Consider the following 24,564-nt stretch of genomic DNA (forward strand, 5'->3'; position numbering starts at 1 on the left):
AAAGCCTCCAACAGCGATGGAACAAAAGGCAGAGGGCGAGCCTCGTCGAAGGAAACCGTCGAGAGCATCGAACGGGATAACCCGGGTAAGACGAACCCACTCGAACAGAGCGTGTGTCGTTCAAAGGCAGCTGGACATATTTTCGAAGCCTCGCACGCGGCTACCTCTCTGTCTGGGCGGCCCGTGAAAACTGCTTTTAACTCGTCCCAGTTTTCGAACTTTCACGGAGAAAGAACGAGATCCAAAGGACGTCCGGCGGCCGGAATGGAGCGAAACTCGTGATGGCTTTTTGCGGTTCCGTAGGTGGCGAGATGAAAGGCGAGTTATTTGTCTTTCGCCAGTGGACGACAAAGGCCAGTTACGAAAGCCAGGTTCTCGCTGCGTCCTCCCCATCCTTCCCCACCCCGCTGCTTCCTTTTTTCTTCGCCCCTTACAAACCCATCGAGTAATCGTTACCAATAGCCCGGATCTGCCGACAGCGCGGTGGTAGTCTCGAACTTTTCGCCTCGACAGGACGTCGAACTTCCGCGGGTCTACGTAACGGAGATGGATGAACGTGTAAAAAATGGTCATGAACGGACGAACTGTTTCTAATCGAAGATTATTCGTACGAAATGGTGGTACGAGAAGATTGTGCCACTTGAAGACTTCTGATGGTCTTCGTACAGTCTCTCGTAATCTGATAGAATACGTATTCGATGATAAAAGTTACCAAGCTGATCATTGAACTGAGAACTGATACTTTTTGTGATCTCTGTGCGATTTCTGTGCTCGTTGCTTCGTACACTTGACAGATACGTCGACTGAAAGAAACGAGGTGGTCAATATTCGCAGAAATTGCGAGAACTCGCGAAAGGTTAATATTATTCCGACAGCAGACGAAAGTTGAAATTGAGGAGCAAGTTGGAACGCACAGGTCGATGGAAATGTACACAGGACGCGCCAATACGCTCGATGTTCGTGTGAAAAATGCGTGAAGGAGCCCCGGCTAAACGCTGCTTGCCAACTTTGGCTTCTCGCGATGGAGTACTTACTTGATTAGGATCCCCGGATAATTTCAGAAGCAGGCGGACGTACGCGATGGCGGATAGGACGGAGGGCGGGGGATGAACGTAGTTAGCGAAAGAGAAGAAGTTTCTCGAGAGCGAGTTAAAGAGTTTGTACGAGCGCGATGAGAAAATGATAGAACGAAAATCTGCCGTAAATGAAACTGGCCGACGCTGCAGACCGTAAATAACGGGAGATAAAACGGGAGTAAATATCGCTGGAAGGAGGTGGCACTGTTTTTTGGTATTGTTGTGTTCGTTAAAAACCTCTGCGTGTTTCTACCGAGGATCGTGCGTTGCTTTTCATTTCACCGTTAAAGTTTAAGTAGATCTATCCATATATAGTCAGAAGAGATAAATCAACAACCCTGAACATTCTTAACGATTCTCTAAATATTAAGTTTCAGTCGAGTTTGAATACACGATCAGGCGAGAGAGTTTAAAAAAAACCATCAGTTTCCTAATAGCTTGGCAGTTGAATTTTAATCAAATTCAGAGGATATTTTCTAGAGCATAGACCCGAGTAAAGTATACGTACGGCGGCAACTAATTCCACGGAAGTACTTCAGACACAATTATCACACAAACTGTACCAAGCAATTAACCCAAACTACGGTAAGCAACAGTTACTCTACCTCAAATTCTCATTGCACATTCACTTCGTCGTTCTATTTTACTTACATACAACCCTGAAGGCGTTCCGCGGGCAAGACCGCGATAAACCCTTGCCAGACTCACCCCCGACCTGTGCCATATTCCCACCAGTCACTGGGACCCTCTCGCAGGGCGGAGGGCGGGTAACCAGGTTCGCGTGCAAGGCAGCCGAAGGGGGGGCGCCCCTACTTAAACGTAGCCAGCAATTTAATTTCGCTGGTACAGAGAACGCGGAACTGGACTACGAGGGGGTGAGGGCTTGAACGCCGACCACCGCATTATTGCGCTGCCCGCAACACAATGTACCCGCGTGCACCGCTTTTTCGACGCAGCTCGCGCGTACATCGCGAACATTCGCGACTAAACCGTGCGTCATTCCCTTTGAGATAGCACCTGCGGGGATTGCGACCTGGTTCGTCGGCTCGCTCTGTGCTATTAAGCGGCGGAATTCGACAGAGGACTACGACACGAATCAGCTTCGCGCGAGAACGGTCAGAGGCGAACGGAACGAAAACAGAAAACGCGAGAAGGAAAATGGGAGATCATTGGGTCCACATTTTCACGTGTGCTCCAGTACGAAGGGAGGTTGAGAGCGTCTCTTATTATTTTGCCTCTGTTTGATCACTTTTTTCTCATCCACGAATAGGTGGGAAGTGGCGAAAAATGCCGACGAAGAATTTGTTTGAAACGAACCAATTTGAAAAGGAATGCCACTGCGCTGTGAATTGAACAATTACTTCCTTTGTTCCGTTAATATCAATTTATTAAACGTTGCTCAAATCGAGAGCTGACCTCTGCCAGGTGAAACGAGTGCCGTTCCTTCCAGCAGTATCTACCCAATTTAATAACTGGCTTTCGTCCAACGCGAATGGAAAACAAGGTCCTTGCGAATTTACAACTTCCGTCCCGGATGCTGGGCGAAATTAAAAATAGGAGTGCGAAATGGAAATCGCTCTCCATTTTCGGCGACGGGAATTCATTCGACGGTGGCAGTTTCATTCGACAAAGGTCGACTACTCGCGCTCGAGGTACCTTAAAACTGTGCACTGCCGACGATTCGGTAAATTAGCCAAATTACGTGGGAACATAGAAAAGATAACAAGGTGGAAACGAAACGATAATGAAAATATACGAATGTAACGTCGTTCGAGTTTAAATCGAGGTTATCCACGAGGTTATTCAAACCTGGAGAACGTCGAACTGCCCTAGACTTCATATTCTCTGAAGCGTGAGACGCGAAGAGACCAAGGCTTGAATCCCCTTTGCCAGCTACCCTTCCCTGGTATCGCCAGGGCTACAGGCTTCTCGTCAGCCCCGGCTGCAACTTTTCAATAGCGCCAGACATACGGTCAACATCGGTCTTTGTTTCGACGAGGGTCGTTCACGTGCCGCTTTCTTTCGCTCTCCTTCCTTGGCCGTTTCTCGTGAACGTTGCCATTGTCGCTCGGATGGCGGTCGTCGTTCCACGATAAAAACGAAGCAAGCTACTCAAATTCTTTTCACTCGAGCTTCCCAAGCTCGGTGAAAATCGATCGAACTCGATTCGAATTCTTAATGGAATTACCGCTGATTCGATGCGGTGGCTCTCCCGTTGATGAACGGCAATTGCCAATTTGTTAATAGATGTACAAAGCTACAGTGCCGTCATCGTTGGACAAATAGCCGGGATATATCGTCGGATGAATGGGCCAGTGTAACTATCAAGTAGCTACGCTTGTACGTAATCAAACGTACCGGAGAGTCGACTTTATAATTGACTCGTGCCACTGTCAACACACTTCGTATCAATTTACCGTGACTAAACACATCGCGTTCGTCAACAATCATGTTCGTTTGCGTAAGAATGTATATTAATAATATTTTCATCGCAAACATCTCGTACATTGGTAATTGTATAGAAATTCGTCGCGTGCAGTTAGCTCGTTCAACAATAACTCTCGCACCGCGGTAACAGAATCGAGAAATTCCTTGTTTCCACCCCAAAAGCATCGAGACTGAAATAAAAAGCTGATCGTTGCATTCTCTCGCTACATTCCATTACGCTGGTCGCGTTCCACGCAGGAATCGACACATGTCGCGGTCGACGATGGCTCGAGCGCGACCCAGCGCCACGGAGGAGCACGCGACAATGGCGGAAGAAGCATTAGCGGGGCCGTCATATCCGGTGGAATGTTCCATCATGGCCAACGTTCACTGTCGCAAGGTTAATTCTCCCTGGGCGTCGCGCACCTATCTCGCCTCGCTCCCGCGACCGTAAATCGTTGACAGACTTCGGCGGGAACAATGCCATCGTCCTCCCGCGCCCGTTTCCAACCCCCTGCCGATTCCCTCCGCTGTTCGTCGCGCGTCCTCCGCCCGCCAACCAGACGAGACGACGATAAGGGGAACAAAGACTGCGACGGACCTTGAACGAAAGGAGAGAGTTCGCACAGGCGTCTGGGACGTTTCCCTTCGACGTTTGTTTGCCGAACGTCGGGGCAGGAGTGCTAATATTATAGACAAGCCACCCTCGTCGACAGTTATCGGGTTCGACGGTGTGCTACCGTGTATTGGAAGTAAGAAAGAATAGGCTGAAATTTCTTGGTAACACGTGGAATATATTTATTTCTTAACAACGAACATTAATTTAAAATCAGATATATTTTTATCTCAGGAGTTAAATGGTTAATTATCAAAATAGATGCAATAGAAGAGAAGTTTCAGTGAAACAAGACAGTAAGAGAAGAATTATAATGCAGTTTGTATCAATGGATATGTTAATTAAATCGACAGATTTGAGTCGAGATTCAATCTAGATTCAATACAGATTCGCTTAGCGCGTTCTCATCTGTGACTCAGTTTGCAGGTTGCATTCTCTGTCTGTACGCTTCCTTCATTTACTTAGCCTCGCTCCAGCCGAGAATAAAGTTTCTGAGTGGTTACCGTTCTTTGCGCAGGCATGGCGGATAGCGGCAGGAGGCATCCGGTGTTGCTGTACATCCACGGGGAAAGTTACGACTGGGGTAGCGGAAATCCGTACGACGGCAGCGTGCTGGCCAGCTACACCGACCAAGTGATCGTGACGATGAACTACCGGCTGGGTGTGCTCGGCTTCCTGAACGCCAACGTGGCGCCCCAGACCAAGGCGAGGGTTGCGAACTACGGGCTGATGGATCAGATCGCGGCGCTACAGTGGGTCAAAGAGCACATCGCCCTGTTTGGCGGCGATCCCAACAATGTGACGCTGATGGGCCAGGGGACTGGTGCCGCTTGCGTTCATTTTCTCGCCATCAGCCCAACGGTCGTGCGTGGTGAGTATCGATCTCTTTTCCTCGAGAATATGCTCGTTCTCGTTCTTATAGAACCACCCACGGCTGTTTCTATTACACATGGATCCCTCCGGAAATATGAAATTGCATCGATCGCTCTTAACGCTCTGGAATTCTCAGGATCTGTCGAAACGATGAGTTCGTATAACTCGCGAAATAAATTCTGAAGAATCTCTCAGAAGTTCAAAGATCAATAGAACCGGAACTCACCTGGGAAACCTTTCATTTCGTCTCTCGTCCGCCTCTCATATTCTCGAGTTTGAGGTTCGTTCGAGCAATCTCGAGGAATCGAAGAACTTCCGGAAGTTCGTACGTAATATGATAAAAATCTGGATGTTATTAAAGGCGTGAGGTTATTTTCAACTCCTCTCTCGCGGTTCTTCCAACCGCGTGGTCGTATTGAGTTACGCTCGTGTCCGTTGTATCGTGTTCGTGAATTTATTCGTGCGTCGTTGTTTAACGATCGAGCCGCGATACCGTTATCGAGCGTGGCGAGCGAACGCAGAAAAATCGTTATACCATTAGTAATGAAACGCTAGGCGGGTCCTCGGGTCTCTTCCTCTCCAATAGTGAAATCCAATACTTCTTGGTGATTTCCCCGATCGTGAAACGAAGCGCTAACGAGACTCTCGAGAGAATTCGAAAGGAAACGAGCTTATGTGTGTCGAGACGCGACTTCAAAAATCGATTGCACGGAATGCTCGTTCGAGGCTCTCGACGCATTATACGGGAAAGTAGCGAACAATGTCGGTATTATTTTACGAACAATTCTAATTTTGCGTAGAAAGAGACGGTTGTCTGATTATTAACAGGCTTGCACTACTCTCTGCACTCCAGACATAAATTCCATTGTTCCTCTTTACATTCAGAAAAACATTTTTCAAAAAGATACAAAATTCTTAGCGCTCGTCTCTCTGACGTTTCTCTCGGCGCTATAATCCTCTTTTAATTTAATTTCCAGTATTGTCCCTAAAGAAACAATCTTTGAAATGAAAAATGACACTGAAAAATACAGTTACTCTAACAAAAGCAGTTTCACAGCATCCAATTTCGCTCCTTTGAAGGTTTTCAAAATACCTCGGCGACGGGAAGGAGAGTAAAAAGTATAATAAGCGGTAAAAGCGAGTAAACAAAGAGGTAAAAGTAGCGTAAAGGGAGTAGGAAATCATCAAAGGGAGGGGGCCAAAGATCCATCATATTCTTTGAAGCACGCTTATTCGAGAAAGAGATGAAAGGTGGGTTAAAATGCATTCGAAAAAAGGGCGGGCGCGGGGCGGATTCCGGTCACCGTGGAGAAAGCAAAGTTTTCGCGGGACTTCTTTCGCGCCCCTTCGTGCTCTTCTTCATCCGGCGATGAAACGAGAAATGGCCGTGATGGATAATGTGTAACAGCCAGAACAGTGGAATACCAGAGAAGGAGAGATCTCGCGATATTATGCGCGTGAAATATCGTTCCTCTTTTCTGACGATGGCCGCGAAGAAACGTTGGTGTACGCGCGCCATTGGAAAATACTCGCCGCGTTTATGAGCCCGCGAAGCGTTCGCTGCTTGACCCTCTGTTTCTTCCGTCCGTTCTTTTCCCTCGTTTCTTGTCCGTCCATCGCGCGTGTCAGCCCGTCAGTCTGGAATTTCTCGCTTAACCCCGTCGATTCCTGGACCGATATTGCCCCGACGTTCACGTCGATGCGGCTAGCCGTGGTACAAACCCTCGCGAACTCGCACAGCTCGTTGGAAATTGCTGGTATAAATCTGTCTTGATAAATCGTCGGCCACGACGGCGGCGGGGGAGCCATCGGAAGACGTATTAATTGAGGCAACAGCTTTAGAAGTTAACGAACCAGCTTTGTTCCTCCGATTGGATCGTTCGACCGACGTGGCCCCCCGAGCGTTTGTAGCTTTTAAGGTTTAACGTTGTCCGATCACGTTCCCCCGCCGTTGCTTAGATTGCATTTAAAGCGACGGGCGGTACGATGGATGGGACATTTTAACGAGAGAATTCTCTCCCGTCGAATATCTTGGAGCTTTTCCAGAGTGGATCCAAGAAACTGAACAAGGTTCGGATTTTTCTCGCCTGGTGTTGGTCGAATTTTTCAAGAATTATTAGAGGGACACGGGTTCAGACGCGGTGGCGTTTACTGGGTAACAACGATTGGTCGATCTCGTTACCAACAGATACAACGATCCACCTCGTCAACAATGCATTCTCTTTGAAAATTTCGAAAGTTTCTCATTCTCGAAACCAGGACGAGAACGAAACTGTTGCTCGATTATCCTCGCTACGTGACAATCGTCGGATAGAGCATCCGGTGCGCTTGTTATTCCTTCGATACCGTTCATTCTGATGTAATTTCCTTCCGGTTTGTTCTGGCCCCGGCACGTTTCCTGCGTGACTCCGCCATTCATGTAGTTCTACTGTGAAAAAAATAACCATCCGATACTGACGCTCTACGCATCGTCGCCTGCGAGTGATAACAGTAATTCCAACGAGGCGATTAATTAATTTCATAGAATCCACGTCTAAGTTCCCGCGTTCCTTACATGAAACTGTACACTTCATGCATACTCATCGCAGCTGCGAAAACATCCGTCGAGTCGTACAGAAACTAATTAATTTTCTACCCCTACCAGAGGCTTCTTTCTCTGGCGGACTTTGCAAAGACAGGCGAACAACGGCTTGGAAACTTTCCACTAAACTTTCTCGGGACGAAAATGTTATTACGAGTCGCGAGACTCGTACTTTGTTCCTCGTACCGATGGAATCATGTAACGAATACGCGAGTTTTCTAAAAAAAGAAATAAGATAAATCGAACCGAGGGATGTAAAATCTAAAACAGCAATCAGAGAGATTCGAAGCCTAGCGTAAGAGGCCTCTCAATTAAGATTCGAAAGTACTAACCTAAAATTTCGAGAGCTCGTTAAATTCGAGCTACTTCGGTTCTTTCTTTAATAGATAGGAATAGGCCACCGTGTACTCGCCGTGGGAGGCGCCCTTGTTTCCTTGGCGAGAGGTAAAACGGAAACGAGCTTCTCTTTGAAACTACCCGCGCTCGCCCAAACTCTCTTTTATAACGATGATTGTTAAGAGAAACTCATTTAATGTATCCCGCGATCGACGCAGGGAAACGGCGTCTCTTCAATTATTTTCAATATCTCCCAAACGAAAATGCTATCTGGAAAAGAAAACAGAGTGTGTTTCTATTGAAAGTTTCGTGTAAGCACTATGAGAATAACAAACAAGCCAGTTCTGTTTACTACAACTGTGTACCATCGCAAAAGAAACGTGGAAGACGCGATACCGTGAATCGACGATCGTTTATGTACATGTCCTCGAGACTAGATTTCTAGAAAATTAGATAACGATGTTTCGAACGAGGCGTACGATCGCACACAACAATCGGTTTCGAGTAGAAGCTCGACAGAGGAGGTTCATGGAGATGTAGAGCGCGTTTCACTAAAACCAAATAAATCTTTCTTTATTTTAATCCAAATCCCCGTCAAAATACATTGCTTTTATCTTTTTATATCTCTCATAGAATCAGCTGCTCGACAGTTAATATTGAACTTCGATTAAGTGAACGAACACTTTGTGAAACACGTTTAACCAACGCTTTCTGTCACCAGGTTTGTTCAAAAGGGCCATTCTATTATCGGGCAGCGCCCTGTCGTCGTGGGCAGTGGTCGAGGATCCCGTTTCCTACGCGTTGAAGCTAGCCAAGACTGTCAATTGCTCAATCCCCGACGATCTGCTGAAAGACAACGAGTTGATCGTCGACTGTCTCCGGGAACGAAGCCTGGAGGAGTTGATGCAGGTCGACATCCAACCCCCGACGTTTCTGAGCGCCTTTGGACCCAGCGTCGACGGTGTCGTCATCAAGCCGGACTTCCAGAAAGACCTGCTGTCGTACATGGGCCCAGAGTTCCAAGGATTCGGGTAAGAATCGCAGATCTCCGTTTCGAACACGAATTCAGGCAATAACGAAAGGTTGGCGAATAAGAAGATCGATGTTCGTAGAGCGAAATTCGCGTATTCTTTCGCGTCTGAGAACTTTATCAAGGCTCTCTCCTCGTTAGATGTAAAGCAGATGCAGAACCAGATCCACCGTGGACATTAGTGCGGTTCATTAACGGATTGTAAATGACCCGAGTTCGTTCCGCGAGGTTCATTACCATATTGTTCCCTAGGAATTGTAACAGCTATAATTTTTTATAAACACCAACGCGAATGATAGACGAGCTGGGTCTAGTGTTAGTGTTTCGTTTAAGCGTGCGATTTTTTCACCTGTCAAAAAGCGTGAACGGTTGTTGAACAGAAGTTAACTGTATCACTTATTTTCTAAGCAAAATGTGGATTAAGAAAAGAAATTACTAAGCATTCGAAATTCGTCTCATTTTAGTCCACTGCCAAAAAAAGCTGAACACGGTGCTCCCATCACGAGTAACAACAAGTACGATTTGCTGTTCGGCGTGACGACCAGCGAGGCGCTGTGGAAATTCGCTGAGAAGGATGTGCAACAGGGATTCGAGGGCGAGAGGAGAGACAGGATCATCAGGACATACGTGAGGAACGCGTACGTCTATCACCTGACAGAAATATTCTACACGGTGAGTGTACACGTATCACAGATTAAAATCAGTCGTTGTTAATAATCGTCACGTCCGTTCGGTGTTTTCATAAAAATCGTTCCTCTTTACACGAAATTAATAATCGTCGAGTACTTAAGCGTATTTTTCTCTTCAACTAATCACACAGCACTCGACTGTTATCTGGTAAATTCATCGACTGTAATCACATAATGAACACGTGCTGCGGTGAAATTATGATCAGAGAAAGAGTAACGGCGGAAGGGGGCCATTAAAAAGTCGTCGTAAACGTTGCTCGCACGCGAACGAGCGTTCGCACAGTGGCCCAACGGCTGGTACGTTTTTCATAAATTTCGATAAGCCAACGATTCCGAAGATTATTCGCGACCGTTCCGCGCGCGTTTTCATAATGCTCTCTGGGAATAATTCGTCGCATATTCCTGGCGAAACCGGCGGCCATCCCCTGTCTAAAAATATATATCGCGCATATGCGTCTAATTATCCATAATCGTAAAGCGTTATCTAACTGCGAACTGGCCGTTAATTGGCCGGCCATTTTGGTACCGAGTGACGAGGGGCGCGAGAGTCGAATTCACCCCAGGAAACCGTAGGGTTTTGCAGTCGCGATATTTCAACTATTTTTCATTCTGTTTCTGTTCGCTGACAAAAAAAAAAGGAAAAATAGAATAGAATAAATGGAGGTTGTGAATCGAATCGATTTTCGCGTTGAATCTCTTTATTAATATTTATATTTCTATCGTCGTTTTGCCTTTCGAGCGTTGCGATATGAAAGAATAAAGCGTTATTAAAAAAAGAGGGATAATATTTCGTTGGACGTTGATATCGCCGCGAAAGTGTTTCCGAATTGGTCGGAAAAGTTATGATTTTGATGAAAACGATGAAAATGCTCGTGTTTCCTCGAGTTGGACACGCTGCGGTAAAGAGAACGAAAGAGAGAGAGAGAGAGAGAGAGAGAGGAAAAAAGAGAAGTTTCTAACAACGAAAACGGGATATGCACCGCAAAAACCGGTTGTTACGCGGTACCGAACATTTTTCTCGACTCGCAAAAAACGTCGGCGACATTCGTCGGTTATTAATGAAACAGAAGGAAACGAGCTTCCATTTGTTCCGTTCAGTCGAAAATATCTTTCTGCTTGCGTTTCAATTTGCATGATTCGCGTTCTGTTAAATGCTCCATAAAAACGACATGGCGGTACTAAACACGACAGTCAAACCCTTGACAGAATTTAAAAACCACGACATTTAAAGTTCGAATTCTACTAAAAATAAAGGATGGAATTCTTTTCCTTCTATATCTCCAGCGAAGAATCCAACAGATATTTCTTGTGAACGTCGCTGTATCACTTGAAACTGTCAAACTCAATCCAAGTGGTTAATCCCATTACACTCAAAGGGGTTAAATCATTGATAGAATATATTGGGGTAGGGTTGGGTTCGATTACATTAGATTGGATTCGATTAGGCCACATTATATCCCAATCAAAATCAAACTCTAATTACGAGCTGCTTAGATTAGCCAATATCACGATTATCTAAAGTTTACGACGTCTCTATTTCACCTTATTTTCTGTTCTCAAATGAAACCAGGTGGTGAACGAGTACACAGACTGGGAGCGCACGGTGCAACACCCAGTGAACACAAAGGACGCTTGCGTCCAGGCGTTGAGCGACGCCCAATTCGTGGCGCCGTTGGTGCAAACCGGGGACCTGTTCACCTTGAGACACACGAAGAAACCGAACAATCCTCACATCGCGCCTGTTCCAGAGAGCGAGAAGGAACCGCTGCCCAAGACGTACTTTTACGTGTTCGACTACCAAATGAAGGACGGCGATTATCCGCAGGTAAGTCGTTCTTAGTCGTTACTAAAAGATCAACGATTTCGCGTGAAGCGAAGTCAAGCGGAGAACCTGAACGAAAGTGGCGTGTCAGAGAAGTTGCGAGGGACGCGCGTTCACGTTAGACCTTAACTTTCAATATTTCTCTCCTTTCACGGGGAACGCACCCTGAGAGAATAAGTAACAACGTTTCCGACATGAGAACGCGGTAAGAAATTGTTTTTGCCAACGGATCGAGGGAGAGCACGATCCTGAAGGAGGGACGAAACTAAACGGTATGGTTCATGAATAGCAACGAGGCTCCTTAGAAGGTTCATTATTCTTGAGCCGTGGGACTCCCGTGAAATTCACCAGAATTTATCCGCCGGTATTCTTCGCCCAGCGTTATTGGCGAACCGTCAACGGTGTCCCAACAACTCATCGATACCTCCCATATTCGCTTATAAACTATTTAACAGGCTATTATAAAGCGCGCACGGTTTTATGGGATAATTAGATTCGAAACACATCTGCGCGCGCAGTTCGTTCCCGCGTGCCGTGGATAAATTAAACCCGCGAAACACCGTTAATAACCCGATTGCTACGGTTATACTGCACAGCCTCGGCCTCTCTAGCGATATACACAGTGTCGGATAAATTCACGACAATTGATCCGGTAGAATAATCATCGATGTCGCCTGTTTGATTCGATTGTTTAATGGTAAATCGTGTATGTGCGCGGTGGTAGATAAACGAGGATGATTAAGACTTTAAATTAGAGTATGAAAGTAACGAAGACTCGTTCTCTATTCTTTCTACGTTCGTTCTAATTCTTGATACATCGTACGAGCACAATTGACGCGATGTGTCACGAAGAATTTCTATATTAAAGGTTCTCTAATTTCGTTGCGAGACCTCGCAGCATAGATATTTCTATTCCCATAATTGTATAGGAAAAAAAAAAAGATGATGACGGCGCTATATTGCGCACAGGGGTTGAAATTTCGGTGCGCCATCGCGCGTGTAACTTACGTCGCTTCGAAATTTAATATGCCACCGCCCAGCGAAAGAATCCGGCAAATTATCGCGCTCGCTCGTTCGTTTCATTCCACGAGATATGAAAAAAATCCCCATTCCCTGGCCAGAAGCAGTCGTAGCTGGGACGAGATAAAGCCACGGGAGATGGCGACGATGGACGATGAAATGGCCCCGCGAGCCTGGGATTTTATCACGAGAAACAGATCCCGTGGGTAACGGATACCTTGGGAGCATGGTTAACGTATATGGTTAAGAACATTTGTCGAGGGTATTCTTTCCAACGGATAATCTTGCTTTCTCGAGCAATTCTTATGAAAATCATATTTTCCTTCCATAGCTTGCGGATGGACAAATATCTAAGCCTACATCTGCTAAGTTCTACAGATTTTCTACGACTCTATGGATCTTTAAAATTTTTAATATCGTACAAATAAACGAATCTAAACGCACTGTAACTTAACTGTAACATCGACAATCTGTAATGTAATAAATCTCTGCACGCGTTTTAAATGCAAATGCAGTCGACAAGAGCGGACCGTTTCTGATGAACAATCTATATTATCAGATTAATATCTTGTTTATCGTACGATGCACGCTTCGCTTTGGTGTAGAGGGAGTGAACGATTTTGACTTTTAATTTTGATTACGTTTGCTCGCGAGATAAAATAAAATATCGCGATTAACCACGCGAGCGAACAGTAATACTAATTTGTATAAGGAACTCGGTTACTTCTCGTTGTTTAACAAATTTTATTGCATTCATTTCGCTCGACCTTCTTAATTAGATAGAGGAGCACCAATTATTCCCTCCGTGTCCGGTACAGTTCTGAAACGTTCGCATTGTTAGCGTTTCTTGGCACGATCCAATCGTGCTTGGCGTGCTTCAGTAATTCGTCCAGTCGAAGATACGCTCTCTTTGTTTAATAAATTGCTACGGCATGTAACGGAATTTAATGGCAGCCGGGTTCATTTATCGAACTCGACTCGCGAAATTATCGTCCGCGTCGAGCGACTGGTAACGAGCAGGTATGAACTAACTGTGAAAATAATTATTGTTTTCTAATTGGCAGTTTCGCTTCATTTAAATAACTATCTCGTTACCGCGTAATCGTTGTTCGCTCGTGATTCGATCGCGATCAAATTATGAGATCAAACCCGCGATTGCTGAAGTAACTGTGTTTTATACAGGGTGAGATATGTAGAACAGATCGCTCAGCAACTTGGAGCGTTAATTTTTCCCTCCATTATCGCGTCATACATAACTCGTCGTGAATTATCTAATAATACCTTCGATCTTAATATCATCACGAAGTTTCGAGCTCAGACGAAAAGTTTGAGCATCGCATTAAAGTCGAGTAACCGAAGCTTCTCAGAAGAGAATCATTTTTCTCTTCTTCCAGCTAATTCTCTTGGGAACAGAGCAACGTAAACGGTGCTAACGAACACGTGCGTTAAAACGAGAGTTCGCAACGGTACAAAGGGTTCCTGGTTTCCAGTAAATCATCCGGCGCGAGTGACCGTTGCAATTTCCGATTTAACGTTGATTCCAGTCGTGGATGCTCGTTTCATCGTATGTCGCGTTCTATATGCAACATTGCGAAGTAAGACATCGACGTTTGAACGATCTTGAATGGAAAATACTGCCAGAGCAATAATACAGTAGCGCAGAGTACGAACGAACCGACTTTGGAACTATCGTCACGCGTGTCCATCAGTTAAGACTTTCTAACGTGGAAAATGGCACTTCTTGGATAATATTTTTCGTTTGTGGATTCAAAGAGAAATCAACGCACGAGGTATACGTAAATTAGTATTTTCTTGGAGATGGATATTACACACGTGACTAGTATTGAATATAGCAAAGGTTTCCATTGACGTATCGATGGGATTAGCGTTGATAAACGACTTGGATTTCTGCATCCAACGTGGTGCCATTTATCCGCTTTGAAGTATCTATTCGCGTATAAATTGAACACTTATTTAAATTCATAGTTTTCTAATTGCATTGTACATAGTACGAACGAAAACGTGGTGGTTGCACGTGACGCTAAAACGTGTAACGTTGAAGCAAAAGCTTGTCTGGTTCGTTCATTCTCGTTTCTGACAAGTGGAGGCTCAAAACAGTGCACTAGTTTAATTAATCGATATTTCAAGGAACATCGTAGTCATCGTGTCGGCATTTACCGGCTGTGTTGACATTGTTTAAATTATTATCGCAATTGTTGGCATCATAAATGCGAAACGGTACAAATGTTTCTCAATATAAATTACGAAATTTGTTGATCAAGTTTCATCGTTGCTCCGTTAATCACCGACGTGTGTATTTATTAAATAATTACGCAGAAGGTTAATTGAAATGGCCGAAGGCGAAACAAAAATTCACCTAGCAAAAAATTCAAGAAACTCCCTCGCCTCGAATTACTGCTTATTAACGTGGCATTTAATAGTGGCAAAGCAATTAAGCCAGCTTGCTGCTCAATTTCGATATTTCTCCGTTATTATCAACTTTTCTTTACCTTGGAGCGCGTACCGCGTATCTAATATAATCAAAAAGCTGTTTCACGTGTAACATTAACCAAATTAAGTATCTACTGAAAAACAATGTCTGCATGAAAGCACGTGCCATTTCCTGGTTATTAGAGAAAATGCAGCGCTTCATCAGAACCACAATTCTTCGTAAAATTCTAACAGCTGATTCGTGAACTGGTACGAACCGATCGTCCCCCACTTCTCGCTAGTGTCGAGAAGTTTCTGCTATATATACGACCCTCGACACCAGTCGAAGGGTAGTACGATTCGACGACCTCACCTGTTCGCGTGTCGCGTGAATAACAATCGAAAGTGCGATAATAAAACTCCATAGTTCTTCTCTATTTCTTCATCGTTCACAGACATATAATACCAACGTAAGTATCAAAAATTTCTATGGTAACAACCTTACCAACTTGCAACAGTAACTTATTTACCTGCAAAAATCAGTTACTTTACATTAACAATATTAAATTTAAGATTGGTGATTAAATACTTGACATAAATACGATAAAAGAAATATGAAACATTTTGAATGCGTACCAGCCTCAAGCGATAGAGGAAGACGAGCCCTTCAATCTCCATTTTGTTTCATCCCGATATCTCAATCCGTTCTCGAGATACAGCGCTTTGAAGTCGAGCGTAGTGACGCATCGATTATGAATGACGAGTGACCCAGTGACCTAGATCCAATGCGGAAGTCGTAGTAAACGTAGTAAAAGTAACGGTAGTCGGAGTGGTGGGGGTGGTTAAAAGACGCTGATTCAACGTCTGTCACTGACCACGCACAAATAGGCGCCGCTTGGGATAGGTCAGTGACCACGTGCGAGCGAGAGCGCCGTGTCTGCGACGAGGACAGCGATACGCGAAACGGTGGGAATTGCGAGTCTCTTTGCACGACGATATCTTTCGAACGGAACGTCCGATCGAGATGAAACTGGAAGCATTTTAAAGGGGAGGCTTTCACGGTGCCAATGAATGTAGTCTTGTTCAAATGTGTCGAGTAGTTTCGCAGGGAGAGTCGAATGAAGTTTTGGTAACTTTGATAGTTTCTTTTGCATCATAAGATGCATGTTTTAATGAATGAATGCAATTTTTTTATAGTTTTGTTAATTGTTCTTTGTAGTAATATGTAGTAGATGTCTTTAGTGATAGTATTAGATGATTTACGTATAATTATGACTTCCAGAGATCGTAATTAAAGTATGGGAAGGCTGTAAACTAATTTATTTCATAAAATTGTGTTATTACGCTAAAATAATGATTCTCCAAGATTCAGAAAATCACTCTTCGAAGCTTGCAGGTTGGATGAAAAATATTTCTGAACAATACTTGTCACTCACCTCATTTTTCAAACTTTCCTCTTTACATTTTCTCCTTTGAATTTTTCAGTTATTTTAGTAATAGCGTTTATTAAGTTCCGTGACATTTTATATCTGGAATATGCTGTCTTTAGTGTAATTGGCCGTAAAAAACATTATTGTATTCCCTCTCGTTCCGTAAGGGTTGCGTTTCTATAGCGATATTGTGTTGTTGGCAACCGCAGCTACTGTTACCTGGCTCGAAACAGCAATAGGGGGTTTTACACCGTTTAGTCAACTCGCAACGTGCAGGATTGATACACCTAAATATCTGTGCTACGCTGGTGTTCATTAAACGGAAGTTGCAAAGCTCGGAGGCACACGTTTGTCCCTATTTACCGTTTCGCGGCTAAGTAGAACAACGCAAGATAGGTATTATTGGCTGCAGTTCGCTGGGAATTCAAATAAACGGGATGACTTGGCGAAGAAAGTTTTACACTGTTCTTGATTAATGGTTGCACAAGTGAGTACGCGAAAAATCCATTTGGTATTATTAACGTTACCAGACGAAATACGTGCACTTGCATCGCGTAACGATGATTCGCTGCTTTCGTCGATTGCGATTACGAAAGCATCCCTCGAATGATTATCTTACTTGTAATTAAACGTTGCGCGATGATCTGCGCGCGTCTGAAAACAAACTTAACGATCGATCATATTGTTCAATTCACCGCCTCGACGGATGTTTTCGGGCAATTGCATTTCAAATTAATTTCATTGGGAAGATTATCGAGTTCGCAAATACCACGGGTTGTACGAACAGCCAAAATGATGGTGTTTACCGTTTACCTGGCTCGTACGATTTGTTGCGACTAGTGCACCATTTAATGATGATTTCGTGCGCCAGTGTATCCCTGTTTGGTGAACTGATACATGTGGAATTTCTTTCACGTCGGTAGGAACAAAACAACCTGCTAACAGAGTACCCGAACGAAACGAGTAATCAATTCAATAGCGCGGGAATTCACTGTAATATACCAGATATCAACGCTGAAATAAAATTGATTTCGGTCAACCTGTCGATCAATTATCTCCGCGTGGATTACAGTGAAGCTTCTTTCAATCATTTTAATACCATCCGAGTGACGTTCGAATTTCTCAGCCACGTCAAACAATGCATTGATTCTTTGAAACTGACTGTAACTCGTTTTAAAAAGTTAAGTTTCTTTTTCAATTATTGTTACACGTAAGTCTCGCAGCTTTAATCTCACGAATCGACAGAATGCATCGAAATCGCGCGGCACGCGTTTTATCGCGGACGCGTTCGAATGAGATACAATTATAACCGCAGACAGTTGGCGTGCACGCGGCAGACGTGTCGTTGAATATTAAAAAGAACTTACGGGAATTGTTTCGGCGGCAGACGAATCTCTCGCGTCCCAATTTGACCCGCGAACGTTCGCTGCAGACTGTCCGTTCCATTCGCGACGGAATGCGCCCCATTGTAATCGCGGTCAATAATTTGTAAACCGGCGCGACCGCAATCGGTCGACCATTTAACAATATTCATCGTCACCGTTAGTGACGCTGAATAATTCGCGCATCTCGCGCGTATCATTAAATATACACGTGTGCGCACGCTGGATACGATTATCATTTCAATTCGTGCGCGAGCACGGAAATCTGAAAGTTGAAAGTCTAGAAACAGAAATTGGATTAGACGACATCGATGGTACGTAACGATATATTATATAAAGTCAAATAATTATGATAATCGACGTTTAAGTATTCAATAGTGTTCGAAATAAGATTTTAATGGTTATTTTTGATTTATGTTTCTTTTTCATAGAGTTAGCGTATTTTACTGAAGAACACTTTGAGAAGAGTAAAGGGTTTCGGATGAGACAAGCGCACAGTGTATATAGATACGAACCGATCGATGAACGGGAAAGAAAATATACAGGTGCGTGTAAACTTGGCAATTTGTACAGCGAAATCAGTTTACAATGTTCCATCGAGCGAATAAACGAACCGGATTACAGCTATCAATAGCGTTTCAATGAAGCAAATCAGAAACGGATACGTCGCGAAGGTTAGTCCGCTTTTCGAATGGAACCACTTTTTATTTCCCCGTTTCTTTTGTCTCGTTCGATCGAAAATATGTTATTATATTACACGTCCGAATCGCGCTCAAACGGAAATTCCTATAATTCCCTCAATTAACAGCACCAGAAATCCATTGCGCGCGATATATTTCAATGGACTGGAAGTTGAATAGAAACGAAAGGATATAAAATTGAATTTTTGATATACTTCTAAAACCCTGGAATATAAATAATTCATTGGGCGGACGTGGAACGGAATTATTGGGGTGTATGAAGAACGAAAATTTCGATTAGCCGCGCAAAAGTTGTACGACACGGACGGATATATCGAATTTCTCTGGCCGATTAATTCACCGCGATGTATGCTTCCGCGTTTACCCTTTACGATAGATTTTACCAGCTTTGTGACACAAGAGTGGCTCGTGACGCCTTGTTAACCACTCGATGAGAGTTCACTCGGCTATTCAACTTCCGGGAGCGTACGTGTGCGTAAACTTTGAAGCGTATGCGGAACACGTGTAGCACCGCGACTGAAAATAACACCGTGCCGTGTGCCAGTGGAAATTCGAAAATCGTTTAATCCATCGAAAGAAAAAGGGCGAAACTTTCTCGTCGCAATTTAAACTGTAGACACGAGCGCCGTTCGGATGTCTCGCGTAGCTGCTGAAGTTTACGGACTTAATAACTGGATGCAGAAAGCAAAATAGTTCCACGATATTTAACCTGTGAACTTCATGGGAAACCTTTCAGCATCGGCTGCAGAAATTACCCCGTTGGCGCGCGATTTAATTGAACCCAGCTAGAATTAATCAGACGCAAACACTGAATTAATTTGCGCCACTGATATTTATTCTGAAGCTGAAGAAGTGTCGTCAAAGACATCTAAACGAGGTTAATAATAGTAATTAGCGACAGCGAAATGTCAGTGTTATTATCGATGCGCAGAGTGCGAGGCGAAGAAAATAGCGTCACGATATTCGCGTCTCGTGTATTTAATTGGACGTTCAATTAAAACGACGGTGCCGCAGATTCCTCTCGTAACAACGTGAGAATCTTCTTCCGATTACGCGAGCTCGTGCATCTCGCGCGACACGCGCGCACCGCGAACGCGACAAGCATTGCGGTTACGAAGTACAACACGGTGCGTGACAAAATCGTACGTTGCCAGCGTGGAATGCCTACAATTAGGACGTAATTACATTTACGCAATATTCCCGGTTTAATTGGTCCATGGTATCGAGGTGATACCGCGCTGCTTCGCCATTCTGTTCACGACGACGGTTGCAGCCGCGACGTAGTTGTCGTGCTCGGCTAACGTCAAACCTCTGATTATCCTTGCACACCGCGTAAAACCATGAAATAGGAGAAGCCGCATCGCACTATCTTCAATTAGAAAGATCGTCGTTGTTTTAATTGCGCTTCGAGCTACGTCATTTTAACTTTGTTGTAAAATAGCTTACCGTCGTGGACGTTTCGATGGACGCGGATACGATGTTCTTCACTTCCAGCTTGTACGGTGTCAATAGCCTTTGCATGAGGAACAGCAGCAATTTTTGAGACTTCATTGGCGCCGTGTACCAATATCCGCAGTATCTAAATATTTCGATGAGAAGTTAAAAGCGTTCTTTGACATAGAAAATTCGTACGAGTTTCTTTTTTTATACAAGTGTTACACTATTTTAATTAAACTGAATCGAATTTGTATTTTGTTCGTAATTTAACTTGTTGAATCGATGTTAATCTTACGCCTTGAAGAACATATCGCCGCTGTCCTCGTACAAAGTTTCAGCAGGCACGAGAAAGAGGAACGTAAAGAAGCAGCATAAGCAGAGTAAAAAGGTGTACGTAATTACTACCGGCACGTCTTGCACTGGCGACGTAAGATTCTTTAGCTGCAAAACGTGAGATAAATATCGCAAACAAATCTAACTGACCCTCGAATAAAACTCGAACATACCTTCACTAGTATAGCGGTTATACTAAGCATCACTAGAGTTAGGTGAATCGTTGCAGACACACACAAGCAGGATTTGAAAGTATGACACAGTCTTGAGTAACACGGAAATAACAGAAGATTAACGAATATTCCTTTCCTGTAATTTATCGGTACAATTTGTCAGGACTCACTGACTTTAGATTTCTCTTATGCCAGTCTATGAACCGCAACAGTCTTTCGTAGTGAACCAGTGCCTCGTCCATCTTCTGATTGGTAATTTCTGATTTATCGAACATGTGTACAAGCAGCAACCTAACGCGAAGATGAACGATGTCGAAAACTTCGTGTGATTCCAGAAATGTAACAATTTACGATGTTAATCTTGCAACTTACCCGATTACTTGAAATATTCCGCTAATATGCATTGGTATCACTGTGTTCACGCAGTCGGTGCTGACTAGTATAAAAGCAGATAACATACATGTCAGAGTCAAGTGAATCGAGATAGGGACGAAGTATTTCTCATCGTCGACGAAGTATTCGGTCATGACTAACGATTTAATGGATTGTGACACGTTCGAACCCGTAATCGTGATCACAATTTTTGGCAGAAAGTAAGTTACTACAGTGAGGGTACAGCACGAGCAAGTAAGCACTGTAACGGAGATAGAAACGATCGCAAATTAATATTCGCAAGATGGATAAGACTGGTCGAAGGGTACAGGAACATTTGCTTACCAAAGTTAAGTGTGCAGTAACGCGACGAGACTTCGTACGCTCGTTTCAAAGGAATCTGTTCCACTTCCGTCAGCCTGTTCCAATCGTTTCTCATATGTTCCAGTATTTCTTTATACTACGATAAAAACCATCGATCAATAGACAGTAGTAATTACAAGTCTCTCAATCCAATTCCATCTAATTTCACGTTTCACTCTCAGCGTTATTGCACTTTTAACTTACCCCTTCGTATTTAATCCAAAATGTAACATATTTTACCAATACTATCACGCTGATCATTGCGATTGGACTTATATCGAATAATAAATCAACAGTTATCTGTCTGGTGAACAATACGAAAATCTAAAAGGAGTTGCACAAGTCTTCAATTATTCCCAACTCAATATCAGCACAATTTGGTACAAGTCAGTGTAATGAATAATTGCAAGTATTAATTCGAGCAGAATTTGAAACATCGTACCTGAACTAGTATAACCAACACGATGCTCATCGAACAGACGATCCTTCGTGCCTGTTTCAGTGCGAACGATTCGTACGGCCACAAGCCACAGCAGGTTAGATACGAACGATAAGCTCGAAAGACACCAGTCTCGTAGAAGTCCGTCTCGGTTCGAGAGTCGAAACACGACTGCGATCGGTCATTCATCGTTGCTCGAAGAATATTCACCTCGAATCTCACGATGCAGACGCCTGAACCGTGGCGCGCAACGCACACAGAGGGTGGAGGGTGCACGTGACACTTTGAATTTCTCTTTATTTCCACCGAGCAGCGAATATACGACGAGCTGCGGTATTTTTAACGCGAGCATCGGACGCGAATGATAGGCGCACCACGTTTCCGAGAAAACTTTTATAGAAACACCAGCCGTACAATTTACCATAATTGTTTTCCACCCCCTTGCACGCGTGCGACGCTAAGCCAGACGCTACAAATCGATTCCCTCGCACGCGCGAAAATTATTATGGACAGCTGTCGACTGTTTGACATTTCCCGCTGCGGTTGAACATTTCTTCTTGAGAAAATATGTATGACGGGGTTGCTTTTTTTTTTCTTTTTTCCGAAGGTAGCGCGATGGAAAACGGTGCAGTCGTCTTTGAGCTCTCGCAGGGTGAACATCTTTAATAGCTAAATTGTAGATCGAGTCTGCATCGTGTACAGGTAACATGTTTCGTATTAATGAACTGTTTCTGAATATTTGCTGTTTCAATTTTAAACGTGTGTTATATCGATCATTGGTGGTTAATGTAGCGAGTGGTACTGATTTTTATCTTCGATTCTATGCGATTTTTGATTTGTCTAAACAAAATGTAAAATGAACAGGGGTGGATAACTGCGTAAGTCAATTAGAAACGGCTGGCGTCTACTATAAGCGACAGAAGCGGCAACAAGTGGTTAGTAAAGAAGTTAGAATCGATATCCTGCTAATATCTGCATCACTGTGTAGAGTGTACGGTGCACACGCGGATGAAGCATCGGCTTCGTTACTCGCTTTCGTATAGTAACTGCGAGTCGATTGAGCTCGTGAAAAAAAATAGAAGAAAACAAATGTAACTGTGGTAATTATTATTGTGGTGCATTTTAAAAGAGAAGCACTGTCTTAGAGAGTACATCGATGACCCTCGTCACGCATAGCATAAATTATTCACCGAGTTTACACCTGCCGTTTCGTACCCCGTCTCTTATCGCGCAATTATGGTATTATTGCCAGTTTCAGGGCGAAACTGCATTTAAGGTAATTATGGTCATTTATTTCCCAACACGGAGGCATTTCTTTGTTACATTTCTTGGCAGTTATGTATCTATTTTCCCACGGTTAATTGATAGGATCGCGTGTTGCGACGTAGTATGTAGAGGGTTATCGTGTTGGGGTGAGCTAAGGGTGTGCTTCGAGGGGTCGCGATGCCCAGTTGAGTGTTTGCTATCGTCCACGATCGTACGCGATCTACGCCATTCACCATTTTGGTACGAAAGATCGTACGTTGATAGTTTTGATAATAATTTGCGATTCTTTACGACAAGTTTCACTTCTTGGTACGTAATGAGTTTTATCGTTCTATTATCGCAGTATCACTTAACTGATTTTTCCGAATTCCAGGCATTTGGCAAGTAACGGTAAGAGAAAGCACAAAGAATCTATTTATCATAATTTAGTTGTACAAATTTATGCTATTCATTCACAGATTACGATAAAAGATATCCTTATCGATTCGAAAGTAAATGAAGAATGAAGATTTCAGAAATTGATCTACTTTGCTAACGATCGCCACGACTACTTTTTAGACGATTTCAAATACGAGGTCGTGGTTATCGTTCAGCCAGCCGATGACTTGAAGTCAATCGTACATTCATCGGTGGGGGCTTTGTGTCGGTTATATTTTTTCGAGAACAATGAACAGCGAATTCGTTATTCTTCAGCCACATTTCGCGCGGCTTTTCGCGCATCGAGGACTCGTAATAATTTGCTGTCATCGCGGACGAGTAAACTCTGTTTCCGTTTTGCGTTCGCCATTGTTTTCGTAAAACACCGCCAGTTTGTTTGAACTCTCGCCTACCTCGAAGCACCCGCGAATAATTTGCAAGCAACTTTGCACTTGTTGCGGTTATTGATCGCCTTTATATTGAACTTGAGCTTTCAGCCTCCGTTCGTTTTCGTCGTAGCCTCGTTCTAGGATCCTTCGAGGGATGAGAATCCTCTTGAATGGCGTTTCAGCGTGCAAAAATATGAAGCGGATAAACACAGCTGAGCGAACGAATGAGAATGCGAAATTGGATGCCAGACGAAAGACGAGATGTTTGATAGGACGAAAAAGAAAAGTAAGAGTATATCAACTAACTGTAAGATTACAGTAACATGGATTCTTTATACTTCCAAAAAATCACCATAAATTAAGAATTGCAATTTTCATTCATATACTCACCATTAGCAACAGATTTTTTCTCCATCTTTAAAAAACATCTATCTACAATTGCCTTACTACTTACCCTATTTTATAGCTAGACTTATATCCAGTTAATGGAATCAAAAGTACGACACATATTCAGTCACAACTGTAACACACATCCAAACAATGAACTCAACAATACAGCAGTAAATAATTCGTCGTCCGAAAAGCGGCTCGAGTTGATTTCAGAGAAACGTACTCGCGTCCGATTAACAAGCTCTCCTCGAAGCCGTGGACGCTGGTATTCGCGCGAAACAAAACGGAACAATAATCCACGGTAGATTAAGCCGTGCAGAGGAGCGGCACAGCGTCACGGTGAACGGCGAGCGGCGATTATCAATTAGTCTAATGACTCCTAGCAAGTACGAGGCCTGGACGGGGTCGCATGATCGTTTCGATGGCCAATAATTGGAGGGTATCAGCGGTCTCGCGATTCTCCGTGAACCGGAGCGGAGTGAGGCGGAATCGCGCATGGGAGACGGCGCATCCGGCCGGCGGTGGCCTCCAGCCCCGGCTTCCGGCTGAACGGAGTTCATCCCCGAATATGA

At 43.9% G+C, this 24,564-nt stretch overlaps 2 protein-coding genes across 4 annotated transcripts in view; one reads left to right on the plus strand and one right to left on the minus strand.

Moving 5' to 3' along the window:
- Nlg-4 (neuroligin 4) overlaps positions 1-24,564 on the plus strand; it is a 207,424-nt gene that overhangs the window by 100,621 nt on the left and 82,239 nt on the right. For all 3 annotated transcript variants that reach the window (XM_076907144.1, XM_076907147.1, XM_076907146.1), the window contains exons 4-7: positions 4,637-4,990; positions 8,631-8,940; positions 9,404-9,611; positions 11,199-11,453. In XM_076907144.1, the coding sequence (XP_076763259.1) occupies positions 4,637-4,990; positions 8,631-8,940; positions 9,404-9,611; positions 11,199-11,453 (1,127 nt within the window). The remainder of the gene's footprint in view (positions 1-4,636; positions 4,991-8,630; positions 8,941-9,403; positions 9,612-11,198; positions 11,454-24,564) is intronic.
- On the minus strand, positions 15,350-21,719 carry LOC143430841 (uncharacterized). The gene is made up of 8 exons (XM_076907277.1): positions 21,534-21,719; positions 21,296-21,415; positions 21,074-21,188; positions 20,729-20,990; positions 20,527-20,647; positions 20,146-20,291; positions 19,860-19,992; positions 15,350-15,430 (listed from the first exon to the last, which is right to left on the minus strand). Exons 1-8 carry the CDS (start codon positions 21,717-21,719, stop codon positions 15,350-15,352), a joined length of 1,164 nt encoding a protein of 387 aa, XP_076763392.1.

Source organism: Xylocopa sonorina, chromosome 15 (assembly GCF_050948175.1).
Source record: "Xylocopa sonorina isolate GNS202 chromosome 15, iyXylSono1_principal, whole genome shotgun sequence".
In the NCBI taxonomy this organism is placed as follows: Eukaryota; Metazoa; Arthropoda; class Insecta; order Hymenoptera; family Apidae; genus Xylocopa; species Xylocopa sonorina.